Source organism: Macaca thibetana, chromosome 14 (genome assembly GCF_024542745.1).
Source record: "Macaca thibetana thibetana isolate TM-01 chromosome 14, ASM2454274v1, whole genome shotgun sequence".
In the NCBI taxonomy this organism is placed as follows: Eukaryota; Metazoa; Chordata; class Mammalia; order Primates; family Cercopithecidae; genus Macaca; species Macaca thibetana.
Window position 1 is genome coordinate 105,632,899 of NC_065591.1, and position 19,618 is coordinate 105,652,516.

The 19,618-nt window shown below is 41.4% G+C and overlaps 2 protein-coding genes and 1 pseudogene across 16 annotated transcripts in view; 1 reads left to right on the forward strand and 2 right to left on the reverse strand.

The window, feature by feature from the left end:
- REXO2 (RNA exonuclease 2) overlaps positions 1-19,618 on the forward strand; it is a 1,032,599-nt gene that overhangs the window by 393,563 nt on the left and 619,418 nt on the right. The window lies entirely within an intron of this gene.
- USP28 (ubiquitin specific peptidase 28) overlaps positions 1-19,618 on the reverse strand; it is a 77,127-nt gene that overhangs the window by 17,277 nt on the left and 40,232 nt on the right. For 7 of the 15 annotated variants that reach the window (XM_050758068.1, XM_050758077.1, XM_050758075.1 and 4 more), the window contains 7 exons: positions 18,472-18,609; positions 16,977-17,050; positions 15,915-15,994; positions 14,251-14,399; positions 12,271-12,398; positions 8,573-8,668; positions 1,394-1,573 (listed from right to left, as the gene is read on the reverse strand). In XM_050758068.1, the coding sequence (XP_050614025.1) occupies positions 1,394-1,573; positions 8,573-8,668; positions 12,271-12,398; positions 14,251-14,399; positions 15,915-15,994; positions 16,977-17,050; positions 18,472-18,609 (845 nt within the window). Of the gene's footprint in view, positions 1-1,393; positions 1,574-8,572; positions 8,669-12,270; positions 12,399-13,895; positions 13,975-14,250; positions 14,400-15,914; positions 15,995-16,976; positions 17,051-18,471; positions 18,610-19,618 lie in introns of those variants that run through there. The other 8 variants (XM_050758069.1, XM_050758078.1, XM_050758076.1 and 5 more) reach the window with 4 other exon arrangements.
- LOC126935925 (interferon-stimulated 20 kDa exonuclease-like 2) lies at positions 1,580-6,809 on the reverse strand (annotated as a pseudogene).

Genomic DNA, 19,618 nt, shown 5'->3' on the forward strand with positions numbered 1-19,618 from the left:
TTAAAAAAAACTCTCACTCCTGCCGGGCGCGGTGGCTCACGCCTGTAATCCCAGCACTTTGGGAGGCTGAGGCGGCTGGATCACGAGGTCAAGAGATCAAGACCATCCTGGCCAACATGGTGAAATCCCGTTTCTACTAAAAATACAAAAATCAGCGCACCTGTAGTCCCAGCTACTCAGGAGGCTGAGGCAGGAGAATCGCTTGAACCTAGAAGGCGGAGGTTGCAGTGAGCTGAGATCACGCCACTGCACTCCAGCCTGGCGACGGAGTGAGACTCCATCTCAAAAAACAAAAACAAAAAACCCTCACTTCCTCCTCACTCTCTCACATGCACAAAATAATGGAGGAAATCTCTTTTTCCTAAGGTCCATATTTATGGAAAAATACGCCCAACAAGAGAATAGATATCTCAGTTTCAGAGGAGATTACACACATACACCTCCCTGTAATTTTTAAATCTAATACCAAGCACTATTATTTTAGTTGATTAAAAAGCCTGCCAAACCACTTTTTAAATTAAAACTATTTACATTTCATAATGTACATAAAAAGATTCTATTTTTTTAAAAAGTGAAAAGTGAAAGCGCAGCCCCACTCCTATCCCCAGACTCATGTCACTCCTTAGAGATAATCATTCTTGACATTTGGTATGTTCTATCCAAATAAGCATTTCTATGCATACATGGATGAATAAATATTAATACATGGGGGAGGGGAGGATTGTTGGGGAGAATAGTCAAGATTTTTTGACAAAAAAGTCTAACTTTTTATTGAGTATTAGTGTTTTTATTAGTCAGGCAACACATATCAAATGTCCCAGCTACGTTTCATAGCTCCTTGAGGCAATCAAGATTGTTGCGCATGGCTGGATGGAATAAAATCAGAGGGCTCCTGTGACTTTGCCTCCCTCTTGTCTTTAGTAGAGAAGCCCCTCTAAGCTGTCCTCTTATTTCTATCCAGTTCTTTATCAAGTATTAATTTTCTGTTCAGGAATAAGCCTCCATTTCCTTGATGTTTCTTAGTCATGCATATTTCAAGTGTGGGAGCATGAGATGTTTTGGAAGAGCAGGGCTTGAAGTTTCCTTTGAGAAAGGCCTTTAATGGCAGCTAGCTTGTAGTTTAAAACAAAGCATCACTGGGTGGAGCCTGAACACTATCCTGAACAGTTCGAGAAGCCTCTGAAATAACCCAACCGTCCTATGGATAAGACAAACGCACTGGTGGGCCCACTCCCACCCAAGTGACAGGCAGCAAAACCCTTCCCTTTAAGACAAAGAGCTCACAGCTCCTGTGCTCTTATAGGTAAGTGTGAATCAGGTATAAAGATGGTGCATAGTTTAAATTATACCAGAAAAAACAATACATACCATTAAAAAAAATTGTTTTCATTACCTTTCCTTGGATGTCTGGTCAGAAACTGGGCAGTGCACTGAAGAAAGTGGTAATGTCATGTGTGTGTCACTTTCAGGTGGACAGCTTTCTGAGGCAGGTTTTGTACTAGCAAATTCAATAACATATTTCAGCATGTCCGGGAGCGGGAACCGAGCTGGGCCTGAGCCATATTTCACATACCTAAGAGGCAAAGACATTGGTACTCTACTGCCCGAGTCTGTTTTGTATTTTACGAGTCGCTGACAAAAGATCTGTTTAGCACACGGAGTCAATGAAAAGGCTTATTCCTAGAGGTTATACAATATTTAACAGGGTCCTCAATCTATAGGGTAAAAATTCCGTAACTACAAAACTAAAAATTGCCAACAATCTGAAGTTGTATATCTGGCAGGAAACATTTCGAATGGGCTCCTATTCAAAGTCATGACAGTTACACTTTCTCATGACGTCATATTACATTTAGGTTTTGATCATTTATTTATTTTTTGTTTTTGTTTTGAGACAGAGTCTCCCTCTGTCGCCCAGGCTGGAGTGCAGTGGCACGATCTCGGCTCACTGCAAGCTCCGCCTCCCAGGTTCATGCCATTCTCCTGCCTCAGCCTCCTGAGTAGCTGGGACTACAGGTGGCCGGCCACCATGCCCGGCTAATGTTTTTGTATTTTTAGTAGAGACAGGGGTTCACCGTCTTAGCTAGAATGGTCTTGATCTCCTGACCTCGTGATCCGCCCGCCTCAGCCTCCCAAAGTGCCAGGATTACAGGCGTGAGTCACCGCACTGGGCTTTTTAATTTATTTTTGAGATGGGGTCCCGCTCTGTGGCCCACATGGGAGTACAGTGGTACAATCTCAGCTCACTGCAACCTCTGCCTCCCAGGTTCAAGCAATTCTTCTGCCTCAGCCTCCTAAGTAGCTGGAATTACAGGCGCCTGTCACCTCATCCAGCTAATTTTTGTATTTTTAGTAGAGAGAGGGTCTCACCATATTGGCCAGGCTGGTTTCAAACTCCTGACCTCAAGTAATCCACCTGTCTTGGCCTCCCAAAGTGCTGGTATTATAGGTGTGAGCCACCGTGCCTGGCCAGCTTTGGTCATAAAAACAAATTGTTTCTTAAAGGAAAAGAAATGTATTACTAGTACCCAAATCTGAAGATAATTTTAGTGAACTAGTATCCAAGGTTTTTTTCTTTGCTGCCCTTTAGATTAACTACTTTACAATCAAGCAATGAAAGAAAGCAAGCCAAAAATAGGAAGTAGGTGTTGATAAAGGCCAGAGTTTAAGAAAGTGACAAATCTTCCCTCTGCAGGGTCCAAAGTACCCTATTAGTCATATACTGATTCAATGGCATGGGCCAGGCATAAATTACTGAAGATTTCTTTAGAGTGAGTAAATAATAAATACCAAATACTCCGCCATTACTAGAACATTACGTTAGACTCAGTAAAGAGATTTAGTTTAATGAACTTTAGAGTTCACTCAAGTAGAGAGTCTAAATGGTATGATAATCAACCTGACCTGTTGATACAGGTAACCCCACAATTCTGGGATTCCATTTTACAAGGGAAGAAGGTCACATCACATTTTTCTTCTCTAAATAAAGTGAAATAAAGAAACAGGTACAAAATTTAGAGAAAGAACACCATCTATTTCTACATTTTAAAAAATTATAAAATGAAAGTGGAAAATAAAGCACAATGCAACTCAAAGTCAACTACATGTTAGAGGGTAGACAGCACAGGCACTTCATCTTCACTAATTTAAAGAAGAAAGAAAATTCGAATCTGCTAACTACACAAGTCACAGCTTTCATTTAAAAGGATCTTGGCTGGGCACAGCGTCTCATGCCTGCAATCCCAACACTTTCGGAGGCTGAAGCAGGAGGATCACTTGAGGTCAGGAGGCTGGCCTGGGCAACACAGTGAGACACTGTCTCTATTTTTTTTAATATAAAAAAATTAAAAATAAAAGGATCTCAAATGTATAAAAGTAGAAGAACCTTAAGAACTGTTTTATCCCTTCCGATCTATCTCCTCGCCTTCACTTCTCCCATTATCAGCTTATCTAAACTCTCATCTTTCAAATTTCATATGACTTTTTTTTTTTTTTGAGACAGAGTCCCGTTCTGTCGCTCAGGCTGGAATGTGGTGGTGCTATCTCGGCTCACTGCAACCTCTGCCTCCTGGGTTCAAGCGATTGTCCTGCCTCGGCCTCCCAAGTAGCTGGGACTACAGGCATGTGGTGCCATGCCCATCTAATTTTTATATTTTTAGTAGAAACGGGGTTTTGCTATGTCGGCCAGGCTGGTCTCGAACTCCTGACCTCAAGTGATCCACCCACCCCAGCCTCCCAAAGTGCTGGAATTACAGGCCTGAGCCACTGTGCCCGGCCAACATTTTTATTCTTAAACTGTAAAAGTAATGCACGTACCTGGTATGAAAATTCAAATACAAAAAAGTATAAAACAGACCATAAAACTCATCTACCTCCATCTCAGTTCTACTACCTGATGGTATCCATTAACAGTTTCTTTTATATTTTCCCAGGACTGTGTCACACATATACAAGCAGATATGTGTAACCTTAAAAAAAAAAAAATCTGAAATTTACAATCATTTTATTTTTTCCATTATAAAAATGTATCAAGGGAATAATTAGAGTTTTTAGGGGCTTGGTTTACCAAGATAAAGACTAAAAACTTTTTTTTTTTTTTTTTTTTGGAGACAGAGTTTCACTCTTGTTGCCCAGGCTGAGGTGCAATGGCATGATCTTGGCTCACTGCAACCTCCGCCTCCTGGGTTCAAGTGATTCTCCTGCCTCCGCCTCCCGAGTAGCTAAGATTACAGGCATGTGCCACCACGCTTGGGTAATTTTGTATTTTTAGTAGAGACAGGGTTTCACCATGTTGGTCAGGCCAGTATGGAACTCCTGATCTCAAGTGATCCACCGTGCTTGGCCAGACTAAAAACCATTAACCCATTTATGGCTAGTGTTCCATTACTGGAATGCTAAGCTTGTGGGAGTTATTTATATCCTACGGCTCAAGGTCATCACCAAGGTCTTATTTTTCACACAAAAATTTGCAACCTCCAGCCTAAATGAGTTAGAAACACTTTACAAATTCTATTTTTTTTTTTTAATTTTATTTTTTGAGACAGAGTCTCGCTCTGTCGCCCAGGCTGGAGTGCAGTGGCACGATCTCGGCTCACTGCAAGCTCCGCCTCCCGGGTTAACGCCATTCTCCTGCCTCAGCCTCCTGTGTAGCTGGGACTACAGGCGCCCACCACCACGCCCGGCTAATTTTTTGTATTTTTAGTAGAGATGGGGTTTCACCGTGTTAGCCAGGATGGTCTCGATCTCCTGCCCTCATGATCCGCCCACCTCGGCCTACCAAAGTGCTGGGATCACAGGTGTGAGCCACCACACCGGGCCTTACAAATTCCTTTTTAACCTACCACTGGAACCTACATGAAATAAATCCTCTATTACCTTAGGAAAGAGACTGCTTTCCTAAATCAGAAAAGCTGATTTCCAAGCTACTGTCTTACCTCCACTGCCTTAGAACCCTAAGGAGAACTAAACCTCACCTGCGATGGCACCTCTGGCAGTCAAGTAGGAAGAACGAGCAATGTCCTGAAACAGGCTAGATGCAGACTGTGATCCAAAAGCAGAGGCTGTGTTAGGAATGGGACCACATAATTTATTATCAAACCAGCATACTTCTGAGAGTGAAAGAAGGTGCTGTTAATTATTCAAGAAGCAGCAGCACAAAATGAGCCATACAGCCACTCTAGTGATCAGGTACTTTGGGAAATTACATTTCCCAGTATGCCCTGTCCCTTGAAAGTCAAAATGCTTCACTGGCACAGAGCACCCTAGGACCTGGGGACAGCACCATGTAAGAGGTAAAAGACACAGGGCTGCTTCTGACATGGATGTTTCCTCCTTCCATGGGACACTTAGCCAGACACAGGACACAACACCAGAGATGGAATTTCAATGGATATTAAATCTAGAGTAGAACTTCTCTCTTGCCAACATTTTTAGCTTCCAAAGATGTGGAGCTAGTTGAGACGTCCATTGGTCTACTTCCCTGTTTCTCCTGGTACTGCTTCTGACTCCCCACGTCACCAACATCCCCACTGCCACCAGTCTTTCGGGGAATTCTGGGCAAGTTGTTCTTCCCACTTGAGTTCAACCAATTTGTATAGATCCATGGTGGCCTGGGTGTCTTCCACAGAGAAATGCCTATTTTCCCAACCCAGATGTCCCAATTCAGCAGATTCTTGATGAGACGCTTCAAAGACATGGTGACGTTCACCGTGCAATCACCCTTCTAGTTGGGGAGGAGAAGGGGAATATGGGAGTTGTCACTGGTGAGGGACTTAGGATGAAAGTACTGAAGGACCTTGAAGTCATCATGGATGGCATGTCCACCACCATCTTCCCTGTATCTTCAAGATATGCCACGAGCAATCTTGAAAGAGCATGGCATTCACTATGTGCTGCTTCTGGACACCACTCCACCTGGTCTGGCAGTTCACAGTATGGCCGGGGAGGATGTACTCATCATGAAGCACATCTCTACTGTAGCTGACAGTGCTACATGGAACCAAGAAAGTAACATGCCCCTTGGGTCCTGTGTCCAGCACCTCACAGCCATCTGCCACTATTGTTCCTTGGCAACTTCTAGGATGCTCCAAAGCATTTATTTTGAGTGAGCGCGGGTAGAGTTCTGTGGGGCGCTGACCTGAGAGGATTTGTTCTGTGGGCCTTTCTTCTGGGAGTGGGTTGGGTGGCCATTAATGTTTAGAAGGGCATCTCCAGCAAATCTACTTAGCTGCAACAGAATCAGCATTCTTTGAAGGGGCAGGGGACAGCCAAGACACTGCAGCTTTCCTGTCCAGGGACTCTTCTGACCCACTGCTGGAGGCAGCTGCCTTATTTTCTGGGAATGGAGGGGTCTTCCAAGCGCCATCCACCCTAGGAGTTTCCTCTTTCTTTGGAGGTTCTGAGTGTAACTTGGGCGCCTTGCTAGCGGGCTGGTTCTTTTTATTCAGAAAGCCTCTCTGTTCCAAAAGTTGCCACTTCTTAACAAAATCTGGTGCTTGGCAGTTCCTTCTAATGCCTTTTTGGGAGCAGGTTCCGCCAAATCCAGACTGAGGAGTCAGGTAGACATGGGGACGGTGGGTGGTGAAGGGTGTGAGGGCGGGGTGGGGGAGTGGGGGAATATGTTCCCTGGCCCCTCTGGCCTCATGAAGGTACAACTCGAAAGTCTCATTTTATTTTAAAACAAAAGTATTATCATGCTAAGGAAAATGCTCCTATATTCTATTTTGAAATCCAGAATACCCTGTTGTTTCCTGGTAAACTGGTACTTTTGAACTATAAAACATTGTTTCTTTTTATGTTGTTGTGAAGAGATGGGGTCTCTTATGTTGTTGTGAAGAGATGGGGGCCAGGCGCGGTGGCTCACACCTGTAATCCCAGCACTTTGGGAGGCCGAGGCAGATGGATCACGAGGTCAGGAGTTCAAGACCAGCCTGGCCAACATGGTGAAACCTTGTCTCTACTAAAAATACAAAATTAGCTAGGCATGGTGGCACATGCCTATAATCCCAGCTACTCAGGAGGCTGAGGCAGGAGAATCACTTGAACCCAGGAGGCGGAGGCTGCAGCGAGCTGAGATCATGCCACTGCACTCCAACCTTGGAGACAAATCAAGACTCCATCTCGGCCGGGCGCGGTGGCTCAAGCCTGTAATCCCAGCACTTTGGGAGGCCGAGACGGGCGGATCACGAGGTCAGGAGATCGAGACCATCCTGGCTAACACCGTGAAACCCCGTCTCTACTAAAAATACAAAAAACTAGCCGGGCGAGGTGGCGGGCGCCTGTAGTCCCAGCTACTCCGGAGGCTGAGGCAGGAGAATGGCCTAAACCCGGGAGGCGGAGCTTGCAGTGAGCTGAGATCCGGCCACTGCACTCCAGCCCGGGCTACAGAGCAAGACTCCATCTCAAAAAAAAAAAAAAAAAAAAAAGACGCCATCTCAAAAAAAGAAAAAAAGAGAGGGGAGAGAGACAGAGAGATGGAGTCTCGCTAAGTTGCACAGGCTGGTCTCAAACTCCTGAGCACAGGCAATCCTCTTGCCTCAGTCTCCCATATAGCTGGGATTATAGGCACATGATACCACATCCAGTTGATATGGTTGATTCTATAAAAATAATTTAAAATGTCCAGCCTTACAAAGTATCACTAAAACTTAAAGGTTTAGTAAAATACTGCCAGACTTAAGAGTCCTGAAAATCACTTCCAGTACAGTATTTGAGGAACCGGTTTTTAGCTTAAGTCTCTATTAAGACAAATGACTAGTCACAATATATCTTGTATAAGCTCTTCTGGAGTTAAGAGCAGAAGCTGCAGTGGTAGCAGTGCGGGTACAGTGCAGGGTCCATCTTAGGCCTGGTATGGAAAGTGTTGCCCTTCAGGGAAATTAATGGCCTAATAAGGGAGTAGGTGGAGGTGGGGTGGTCGTAGAAAGAAAACTGTTAAGTGGATAAAGGGAGGAGAAGCTATTGACTGTGTATGTGATCTCTTAAGTGCAAAATCAATGGGATCTATCTAGACTAGAAAGAAATTAAATTGACTCCTAAGGAAATCACAGAAAATCATTCCACAGAAATAGTGTAAAACCAACAATCAAAAAAGTGAAAATTTCTCAGAAAGAGAAAGAACTCTGTATGCATCAGAAATATTAGCCCTTTTAATCAGCACTGCTCTAGGTAGAAAAGCACTGTTTTTTATCTTTCTTAGACACTTCAGAAACTGCTTTTCCAAAAGTGGACGGGACCATTGTGACACTTGCCTCTCTCATGTTTGTGAAGAAGATGGCAAGGGGAGTAGGAAAAAAGGCTATAAAATCAGAACTCAGGTTCTCCTCAGTACACTGCAGTAACTGTGTGGCTCTGGGTCACTTAAGTACTCTGGGACTGCTATTTACCCCTATGAATAATACTAGCTGATCTTGAAGACTGCTTTACACTTAGACACAAAATTTTCTTAGCTATTTTATAAAATACTCTAGTTAAAATTTAAACGTTGAGTTAATTTTTAAAGAAAAACAAAGTATATGTTTTTAATATTCTACTGTCTTTTACATTTCTAAGCATGAAGGTGTCCAAAACTCACCTTTCCAATTTTTGCTGCAGAATTTTTATTTCCTCCTTCAACTTTCGAATACACTCTCTCTTATTTCGAATAAGCTCCTTGCTCCTGTACATGTACCTAAGTAAATAATCCCACAAACACAATTTATATTTTAAAACATTAATGACATAAAGTCTCAATAAACTAAAGATTCAAGGAAACTTCTTCAATCAGATATAGGGCACCTATGAAAAACATATGGCTGACATTATACCCAAGGGTAAGACTGATACATTCCCCCTAAGATCAGGAACAAGGATACCCACTCTTGCTACTTCTGTTACATATTCTACTGAAGATATAACCAATGCAATAAAGTAAGAAAAACAAACGAAAGGCATGCAGATAGTAAAGAATGAAGTAAAGCTGCCTTTAGTTCCACATGATGTAAGTATCTATGCAGAAAATCTTAAGGAACCTAAAAAAATACATCAGAACTAATAAGTGAGGTTAGTAAAGTCAAAGGACACAAAGTCAATTTAAAAAAAAGAAAAAAAAATCAACTGCTATTCTATACACTTGTAAAGAACAAATGAAAAATTAAATTAAAAGCAGGAATTAGAGATAAATTTAATCAAACATGTGCAAGACCTGTACACCAAAATTACAAAACATTGTTGAGAGGTATTAATAAGGACTTAAATAAATCTCTATTTAATAAATGGAGCTAAACACTGTTCATGGATTGAAGGACTCAATATTATTATTATCTTTGAGATGGAGTCTCACTCTTGTTGCCCAGGCTGGAGTGCAATGGCGCGATCTTGGCTCACTGTAACCTCCGCCTCCTGGGTTCAAGCAATCCTCCTGCCTCAGCCTCCCAAGTAGCTGGAATTAACAGGTGCCCACCACCACGCCTGGCTAATTTTTGTATTTTTTTTTAGTAGAGATGGGGGTTTCACCATGCTGGTCAGGCTGGTCTCGAACTCCCTACCTCAGGTGATCTACCCACCTCAGCCTCCCAAAGTGCTGGGATTACAGGCGTGAGCCACCATGTCCGGCTGAAGGACTCGATATTATTATTAAGATGTCGGACCAGGTGCAGTGGCTTACACCTGTAATCCCAGCACTTTGGGAGGCTGAGGCGGGCGGATCACCTGAAGTCGGGAGTTCGAGACCAGCCTGACCAATGTGGGAGAAACATCATCCCTACTAAAAATACAAAATTAGCTGGGCGTGGTGGTACCATGCCTGTAATCCCAGCTACTTGGGAGGCTGAGGCAGGAGAATCACTTGAACCTGGGAGGCAGAGGTTGCAGTGAGCCAATAACACACCACTGCACTCCAGGCCTGGGCAGCACGAGTGAAACTGTCTCCAAAAAAAAAAAAAAAAAAAAAAAAAAAAGATGTCAATTCTCCCCAAACTGATCCATAAGTTCAAAACATCACCAAGCAAAATCCCAATAGCTACTGGGTAAAAATTGACAAGCTGATAAACATTTACATAGAAATGCAAAGGACCAGAATACCTAAAACAATTTTGAAAAAGAAGAACAAAGCTGGAGGATTCACACTATCTAATGTCAAGATTTACAATAAAGTCATAGTAATCAAAACAATATGGCACTGGCATTAGACAGAACAGACTCCAGATACAGAACCCCACGTATATGTTCAATTAATTTTTGACAAAGTGCCAAGATAATTCGATGGGGGAAAAGGAAATATAAATCAAAGGAAAAATTAAGATATTCCTACACACCCACTAGATGGCTAAAATTAGAAACACTTATAATTCCAAGCACTGGCAAGGATGTAGAGCAAATGGAGCCCTCACACATTGCTAGAGGGAATGAAAAACTGTATAGTCACTTTAGAAAATAGTTTGGAAATTTCTTATAATGTTAAATATACACTTTTCATAGAACCAAGCAATCCTACTCGTACATATTTTACCCAAGAGAACTAAAATCTATGCCAAGGATTATACATGGCAGCTTCATTCATAATAGCCTAAAACTAGATACATCACCAAATGGTGAATGAAAAAAAAACAGCATGGCAGTACATATTACAACAGACTAATACTCAGCAATAAAAAGGAGTAAATTACTTATATATAAACAACATGGATGAATCGCAAAAACATTATCCTAGAGAAAGGACACAACCAGAACAGAGTACCTACTAAATATTAATGTTACTAATGCCACATTCTAGAAATGGTAACATTATAGGGTCCAAAAACATTAAGTGGTTGCCAGGACCTGGGGATGGAGAGAAGGGCACTGATCACAATGGGGCAAGGAAAACCTTTTGGGTGCTGGAAATGTCCTACATATTGACTGTGACGGTGGTTATTTGACTGTATATTTGTTAGAACTCACTGGTTATATGCTTAAAAATAAACCATGGGATAAGAATGACTACATAAAAAATAAGCAAAAGAGGCCAGGCACGGTGGCTCATGCCTATAACCCCAGCACTTTGGGAGGCGGAGGTAGGCGGATCACGAGGTGAGCAGATCCAGACCATCCTGGCCAACATGGTGAAACTCCGTCTCTACTAAAAATACAAAAATTAGCCAGGTGTGGTGGCGCGTGCCTGTAATCCCAGCTATTTGGGAAGCTGAGGCAGGAGAATCGCTTGAACCCAGGAGGCAGAGGTTGCAGTGAGCCGAGATGTTGCCACTGCACTCCAGCCTGGTGACACAGCAAGACTCTGTCTCAAAAAAAGAAAGAAAAGAAGAGAAAAGAAAAGAAAAGAAAAAAGAAACTCAAGCCACTACATCTTTTTTTTTTTTGAGGCAGGGTCTCACTCTGTCACCCAGGCTGGAGTGCAGTGACACAAACAGGGCTCACTGCAGCCTCTACTTCCCAGGCTTAGGTTCAAGCAACTCTCCTGCCTTAGTCCCACCAAGTACCTGGGACTACAGGTGCACACCAGTATACCCAGTTAATTTTATTTTATTTTTAAGAGACAGGGTTTTGTCTTGTTGCCCAGGCTAGTCTCAAAACTCCTGAGCTCAAGTTATCTGCTTACCTTGTCCTCCCCAAAGTGCTAGGATTACAGATGTGAGCCACCATGCCTGGTCTCAACCAGACTTTTATAAAATTAAAATTCTAGGCTGGGCACGGTGGCTCACACCTGTAATACCAGCACTTTGCGGGGCTGAAGTGGGCGGATCACCTGAGGTCAGGAATTCGCAAACAGTCTGACCAATATGGAGAAACCCTGTCTCTATTAAAAATACAAAATTAGCTGGGCGTGGTGGCACATGCCTGTAATCCCAGCTACTCGGGAGGCTGAGGCAAGAGAATCACTTGAACCTGGGAGGCGGAGGTTATGGTGAGCCAAGATCACACCATTGCACTCCAGCCTGGGCAACAAGAGCAAAACTCTCTCAAAAAAAAAAAAAAAAAAAAAAAAATTAACATTCTATAATGTAAGTCTGCTAGGAGCCCCCCAACCCCTGGAGTTCAGGTAGTTCCTACCCCCAAAAAGAGGAGGGCTTTCACCTAAAGTCTTGCTACTCAAATCATGGTCTGGAGATCAGAAGCAACATGAGCACAACCCTGGGAGGTCTTAGAAAAAGGCAAAGACCCTCAACCTAGACTCACAGAATCCAAATTTGCATATTATCATGACTCCCAGGTGATTCCTATGCATACTATACTTAGTACATGCTCATCTCTACTGCTGCAATACATCAGGAAAAAAAAAATCAGCCAAGAACTCACCTGTCCATATAAATAATCTGAGGAAATTCCAGCTTATTGTGAATTTTCTCTGGCTGCCCAAGGGACTGATTAAACTCAAATCTTGAGAGTTCAAAGGTCAACACTGGAGGTAGCTTTGTAAACCAACGCTAGTGTCAAGAGTAGAAATGTGAGAGAAAGAAAAATTAATTTTAGTAAATAACAATAGCCAGATTTAAAATATCCCTCATCAACTTTCTTCCTTTGGTATAGAACTTATACTCAAGGCAAACTCATACTAGAACTTTTTTTTTATTCCAAACACTAAAGGAAATGAACACTTAGAATCTCATTCTCTTACAGAATATGGCTCAACATTTCTCAAGACTCCAAATTTACTAGCCAGTCAACAGAATTTTACTCAACCATCATCCTCAGAATAAACCACCCTTGGATATGTGGACTGCACTAAGCATCTACACAACTCATTCATTACATCATCAGTTTCAAAAGAGGTTTAAAAACTTAAGAAAACAGCTAGCCTAACTAAAGAATATGAAATTATGATCGAAGCAGCATGTAGCTAAAGAGACAACTCCATGGGCCAGCTAAAAAGACTCATATGTGTACATGTATTACATGCTGTTTTAGTCTATTAACCATAATTTGAATCTCCTTGATGTGTACAAAATTTGAAATAGCCTCATGGTTTTACAATTTCTCAATTTCTAAGAAAAATCTCTGAATTTCAAAAATTTACAGAGGTCTCATAAAGAAGCCAGTCAAATCAACCTACGATGTTACTTGAGTTTCAAGGAAGGAAGGCACTGACATAAAAAAGACTTAACAGTCAGGGATCACAGGTGAGGAAAAGCTAAATCAGATTTGGCTTTTCTATTCAATTCACCTGTATGTCTGAGGTTCCTGTCAACAGCTTTAAAATGTTTCCTTTACCACAAGTGCAAGCAGCATTCCCTTCAGAGACCCTGTCAGCATAATGAGGTGAATTCAGACAGCCTGTGAGACTACCTCAGGGTGAAATCTAAATGAGCATGATGATTTTTTTGTTTTTGTTTAATTTTTATAGAATTCCCATCCTGGAATACAGGTCTTCACAGGCCTAAGTATAGCTGGTGAACATTTCCTCTTTTTTAAGAGGATGCACCAGGTTTGCACAGATGGTACAGATGACATAATTCCTCCATTAGGAATCAGTGATTTCCTTGAAAAGCCAGGGAGGCAGCAGCTCTCTGAGTTCCAACACTGCTCTACAGTGAATGTATTTTCATATGGCTCATGTTAGGCTCCCTATTTTAATTCAGGAAAGCTCCGCTTTCTCCTATAGTAATTACTGAGTTGGACTCATATATAAGCCACAGTTTTGTCTCAAAACGTATGCTCAATGGAGAACAATCCCAACTGTATAGTGTTAAGAATTATGTTGCAAATGCTATTCACTAATTCTTAACCCAACTGGAATACTGAGATGTTAACTACCCATGCTCTCCCTTTAACTTCCCCCCTTTCTTTCCAACCCAGAAAAAAAAAAAAAAAGATAAATAAACAAACAAATGAAAATTAAATTTTAAAAATGTTAAAAGCAAAGGCAGAATTTACAATTGAGAACAGTAAATACTATAACAGGGAAAATAGTCTAAATGGCATACCATAGGAGTTAATCACTGTACTTTTACCCTCCGAAAATATGGAGGCAGTGGGCTCTCCCTACTCAGGTACAGGTAGGCTTCAACAGAAAGAGAGAAACTTGATCATACTTAAAACATCAGAAGCAGCATTCAACCTTTACACGAGTAACTCAAATTCATAGTTTTAGTAAAAATTTTATTTATCAAAGTACTGATACTCACTGACTCACATCAACTGATGAGAGACTTAAGACAAATTCAAGTTCTGCTAAGTGTAAAGTTACTTAATATGTGATGGGAAACTAGTCTGCCCAAAAGCTCACTCCTACTTAACTGGCTTTGTCACTGGCATAGCAAATAAAGATCTCCAACGTACCTCTTGTCCATACTTCACTGAGTGATCAGAGGGAAGAAGCTCAACATCACCCTCCACCATGGCCCCTTCCAAACACTCGTCTAAGTTGCGATAACCGTTTACCTGAAGAGGATACTGGCCAAAGGTCTCATTGTTACAAAAGGGTTTTCCTAGGCAAAGAGAGAGACTTTTTAAACAAGACATCATTATGACTAAAGCCTATCTTCTGGCTCCACAGAGACAACATTTTAAATTCAGCAACTTTCTGACAGCTTGTTAGAAATGCACTTAAGCCTTTATAGCAACCTCTAATGAGCCAGTCAATCCAGACACTGAACACTGACAACCAGTAACATTGGGAAAAGGCCAGGGGCGTGGTGGCTTATGCCTGTAATCCCACCGCTTTGGGAGGCCAAGGTGGGAGGATCACTTGAGGCCAGGAGTTTAAGACCAGCCTGGAAAACACAGTGACACCCCTGTCTCTACAAAAAATAAAAATTATCCAGGTGCAGTAGCACACGCCTGAAGTCCTGGCTACTCAGAAGGATAAGGTAGGAGGATTTCTTGAGCCCAGAAGTCTCAGGTTACAGTAAGCTATGATGATGCCACTGTGCTACAACCTGGGCAATAGAGCAAGAACTTGTCTTTAAAAAAAAAAAAAAAAAAAAACTGCAAAAAGAAAGACAACCAGACATTATGTGCTTCCTAATCAAGGGTTTTCTCACCACCTGTGAATAGTCTTGCCAAAAAAAAGCCTTACCTAACTCTAGTCAAATCTCTAAATCCAACTGCCAATTTATAAGAGGAGGAGTAGAGAGGAACATGGGGATATGTTAAAATATGTTAAATATGTATCAGAGGACATGCAAACAGCAAAATTTCCAATTGTGGAAATGCTACAGAACAAACAACCCAGTCTCTCCAAAAAATACATTTCAAGGAAAAAACGATGGAGGGGGAGCCTACAAATATTCAGTCATAAATGAATCACACACTGGGGTCCTGATTAAAACAAACTCTAAAAATAAATTTTTCTATTTTTTTTAAATTATGAAAACAAATTAGAAATCTGAACACTGACTAAATATTTGATAGTTTAAAATGCTATTTTTCAGAGTCATATTGGTACTGGGTTGTTTTAAAAAGTATCAGATTGGTAAGAGTGGGGTGGGATGGGGAATGACTGGCTGTGGGCTAAGGCTGTATTCATGGAGGTTTTAAAATTGCTCTATTTGAATGTATTCTAAATTCTCCATAATTAAAAATAAATTATGTGTCTAGCATGCAGCTTAGACAGATAAGCCTCCAGAGTGAAAAGTCTCTAGTCTAGAAAAACATTTTGTGCAGTCTCACTCAATAAAACCTTTTGAGATTCGGTGTTTTATTAGAATAAGCAACACAGAGAAAACTGAGTAAAATTACTACCTGACATTAATGTCAGATTTGGGCTGTGCAAGTATTAATATGATAAATCTGAGATAAAGACTGTGCACATTTTACAGATGAAGAGACTGAGGATCCAGAAGCTTCCATAGATTATCCACAGTTAAACAGAGGCAGAACCAATATTCAGACCTGGGTACTGCTGACTCTCAAGCTTTTTCACTGTACTGCCTCCTCAAAGGGACACAGTAATAAAGATATGATCACAGGTCTAGAATTAAAATTCAGAGCAGAGAATTTACCTTCACGAACCCCTTCAGTCAGGAAAGTACCATAGAACAGCTGCACCATTGGATTTTCAGATTTGTTCCTGGGACTGCTGCTTTTAGGAAAAGGAGACAATTCTGGATTGTTTGGATTAAGATATGTGCTACATAAAATCCAAGCATCATTCAAAAGCAAAAATAGTGCATTTTCATCAACCCCCAAAGAGCCAGGTATGATCTAAATAAGTAACAATTAGTTCAGTTCAAATACTTCTTGAACACCTTCTTTCGAGCATTGTGCTAAACTCTGAAGACACAAAGACAAGAAGGTCCAATCCCTGGACTTAAGGAGCTTAAAACCTAATAGCAGAGTCACAAATGCAGACAAATACAGGTATCTGTATGCTTTCAATATATACATCTATATCCAATGATAGATCTATGCAAGGTATAGAAGTAGTATAAACGTAAGAATGAACTCTGTTGCACAGATTTACAAATACAAAACATTTTTCTCCCTGATACAATAGAAATAAAAAGTTTCTTCTTACAAGTCCAACTCAAATTGCTAACTATGTTAAGTTGCTGTTTCCAAAACCATTTTATAGTTACAATTCTTCTACCTAGAATTGAAACCATTTAAAACACAGATTTCTCAGAGGGATATCCATATTGTGCCCTAAATTTCACTTCTCTGAGTGACTGAAATGACTATAGCCTATACTCGACATATTCTAAGTAGACCTCAAAAGGGATCTTAAATTCAAGTATCTGTATTATACCATCATGTTTGCAACAGAGGTTGATTTGACCTTTTTACAAATACATTTTATAGTACATGCTGAGTTTAACAAAGTTAACACTTATAGTCCTTTAGTTAGGGGGGGGAAAAAGCTGCAGGATTAGATGACTGCTATATCCTCAGAGGGGAAAGCTGAAGGTGACGGGGATACACGATGAGGACTACCTCAGTGATTATCCCAGGAGGTGTGGTTAAAAACCAGCAATTTCTACTTAAGGAGAGTAACTTTCCAGCATATAATTCTCACTGCCCCACTGTGAGTTGGAAGGATGTACAAACAAACCCTCAACACTCACTTAACATTAACAGCTAGCTGGAATGCGTCCTCTAGCCAATCCAGGAGCTTGTGTGTGAATTCACTCACATCTTGCTATAAGAGAGGCACAAATTGCATAAAAGTTAGATGCAATACTAAGAGAAATTAAAATTTATCCTTATCCCACCAATGATTTAAGATTATACTACCATAAAAGCATTTCTTTTTTTCTTTTTGTTTTTTGTTTTGAGACAGGGTCTCTCTCTGTTGCCCAGACTGGAGTGCAGTGGCACGATCTCAGCTCACTGCAGCCTCTGCCTCCCAGGTTCAAGCAATTCTCCTGCCTCAGCCTCCCAAGTAGCTGGGATTACAGGCACACACCACCACGCCCGGCTAATTTTTGTATTTTTAGTAGAGACGGGGTTTCACCATGTTGGCCAAGCTGGTCTTGAACTCCTGACCTCAAATGATCCACCTGCCTCGGCGTCACAAGTGCTGGGATTACAGGCATCAGCTATTGCGCCCAGCCTGAAAGCATTTATTTTTGGGGGCTGAATATCATGAAAACATAGGAACACTGACACTCAGCTACTATACATAAAAAAGAAGGTGCATTAAGCAACCTGTAAGTTGTAGCTAGAAGGAAGCTGGAACTCAACTACTTCCAGCCACATCTACTTATGACAAAGAAAGAAAAATAAACAAAATCTTCCAAGTAGGACTTCTTAAGAAAAAGGCCCAAGGAACTCTAGAACAATACAGAGATCTGAATAAAGAAAGAAAACTTTAATGTTTTGAGAATTTTGTAGAACTGTAGGACCTTCAAATAGAGAATGAAAAAAAATCGTATGAGGAAGAAGCTGATCTAATTAGTGACAGCTTTGTTTTTGTTTTTTAATTATTTTTTCAGAGACGGGGTCTCACTCTGTCACCCAGGCTGGAGTACAGTAGCACAATCACAGCTTATTGCAGCCTCAAACTCCTGGGTTCAGGGATCTTCCTGCCTCAGCCTCCCGAGTAGCTGGGACTATAGGCGCGTACCACCATGCCCGGCTATTTTTTAATAGGAGGTAGGGAAAGCAAAGTCTAGAAGAGAGAAGTTGCTGAGAAAAGCTCCTTCCTGAACTCAGATTTAGATATTTTAAAGCTACAATTTCCATCTGGACCATTCCAAGACAAAGGTGCAGACAAAGGAGTACTTTTCTTGGTATCCCTTTTGTTACAGTTCATTGAGGTATTTTCCAATCTCCTCCTTTGCACGTCAATAGCCCCTGTATAATTCTACATTCTTTCTACTCTATTTCTTCTTCTCTTTAGAACTGCCAGATCCGGTGCAACACACGCACACTCTCTCACACACACACACATGCTTTCTCTCTCACCACCTGTTCTGTAGGCAAAATAAAAGTCAGAAACGAGCGCCCATAGTCCTGCTTAGTCATGTTCACAGCTTGTTAAGCAGCTGAAATAAAGCAGTACTACATTAATATTGACAAGGCGTGACTTCAAACTCAAGAATAAGGCTTCTTTTGTACCTGCTGTTCCTCAGATGACCGGAATGCTCCCTTTAATAGATCCAGGGCTGCAGACGGGTCTACAAATTTTCTATTTGATCCCATCATTAGAGCAAACAAATACTGAAGCTCTTGCATAAACATGATATTTCTCTTTTCCTGTAGAAAACAAAGCACATGTACTCTTACAACATCTCATTTAGAAAATCAGAATGTGTAAAGAAAAAAAAAGTTTTCGTGAGCCGGGCGCAGTGGCTACACCTGTAATCCCAGCACTTTGGGAGGCCGAGGCAGGTGGATCACGAGGTCAGGAGATTGAGACCATCCTGGCTAACACAGTGAAACCCCGTCTCTACTAAAAATACAAAAAAAAAATTAGCCGGGCGTGGTGGCGGATGCCTGTAGTCCCAGCTACTCGGGAGGCTGAGGCAGCAGAATGGCGTGAACCCAGCAGGCGGAGCTTGCAGTGAGCCAGATTGGGCCACGGTACTCCAGCCTGGGCAACAGAGTGAGACTCCATCTTGAAAAAAAAAAAAAAGAAAAAAAGTAAAAAAGAAAAAAAAGAAAGGGGAAATGTGGTCATTTAAGAAAAAAAAGTTTTCAATAATCATGCCCTCATTTATATTTACCTAGATCTAGGTCAAAGCCACAGGGCTATATATGTTACAGGGACTCTGGGAAGGACTGTACTCTAAACTGAAGAGTAACTATGTAGAAGCCAGAGAGACAGCACCGTTGGAAAAACAGAAATGTCCACTTTCTGAAGCTGCTGCCCTCCCTCTCATGGAGAAAACGCATTACGCTAAGGTGAAATCCTGGGAAGGGTTAAATTGCCGGCAGGAGGCTACAACCTTTGGCAAAAACAGAATAAAATAGACAAAGAAGGCTCAGGTCTCTGGCATCAGGGCATCTCTCCAGCATTACATCACCTGAGCAGCTCAGGAAGAGAAAGGATACAACAAGCATAACAGTATTTGGGGTCTCCCCACCCACATATTCTTGGAGCTGTTTTTCTCATTTTATTCCTACTTAATTTTACATTTTTGCATACCCTTATATGTTATCCCAAAAAAGGAAAATGAGCCATTTAGAAATGAAAACAAGTATTAGCACAGGCCACAGAGTATCACAGATAACAGCTTTAGGCAAAAATCTGGAAGCCTTAGGG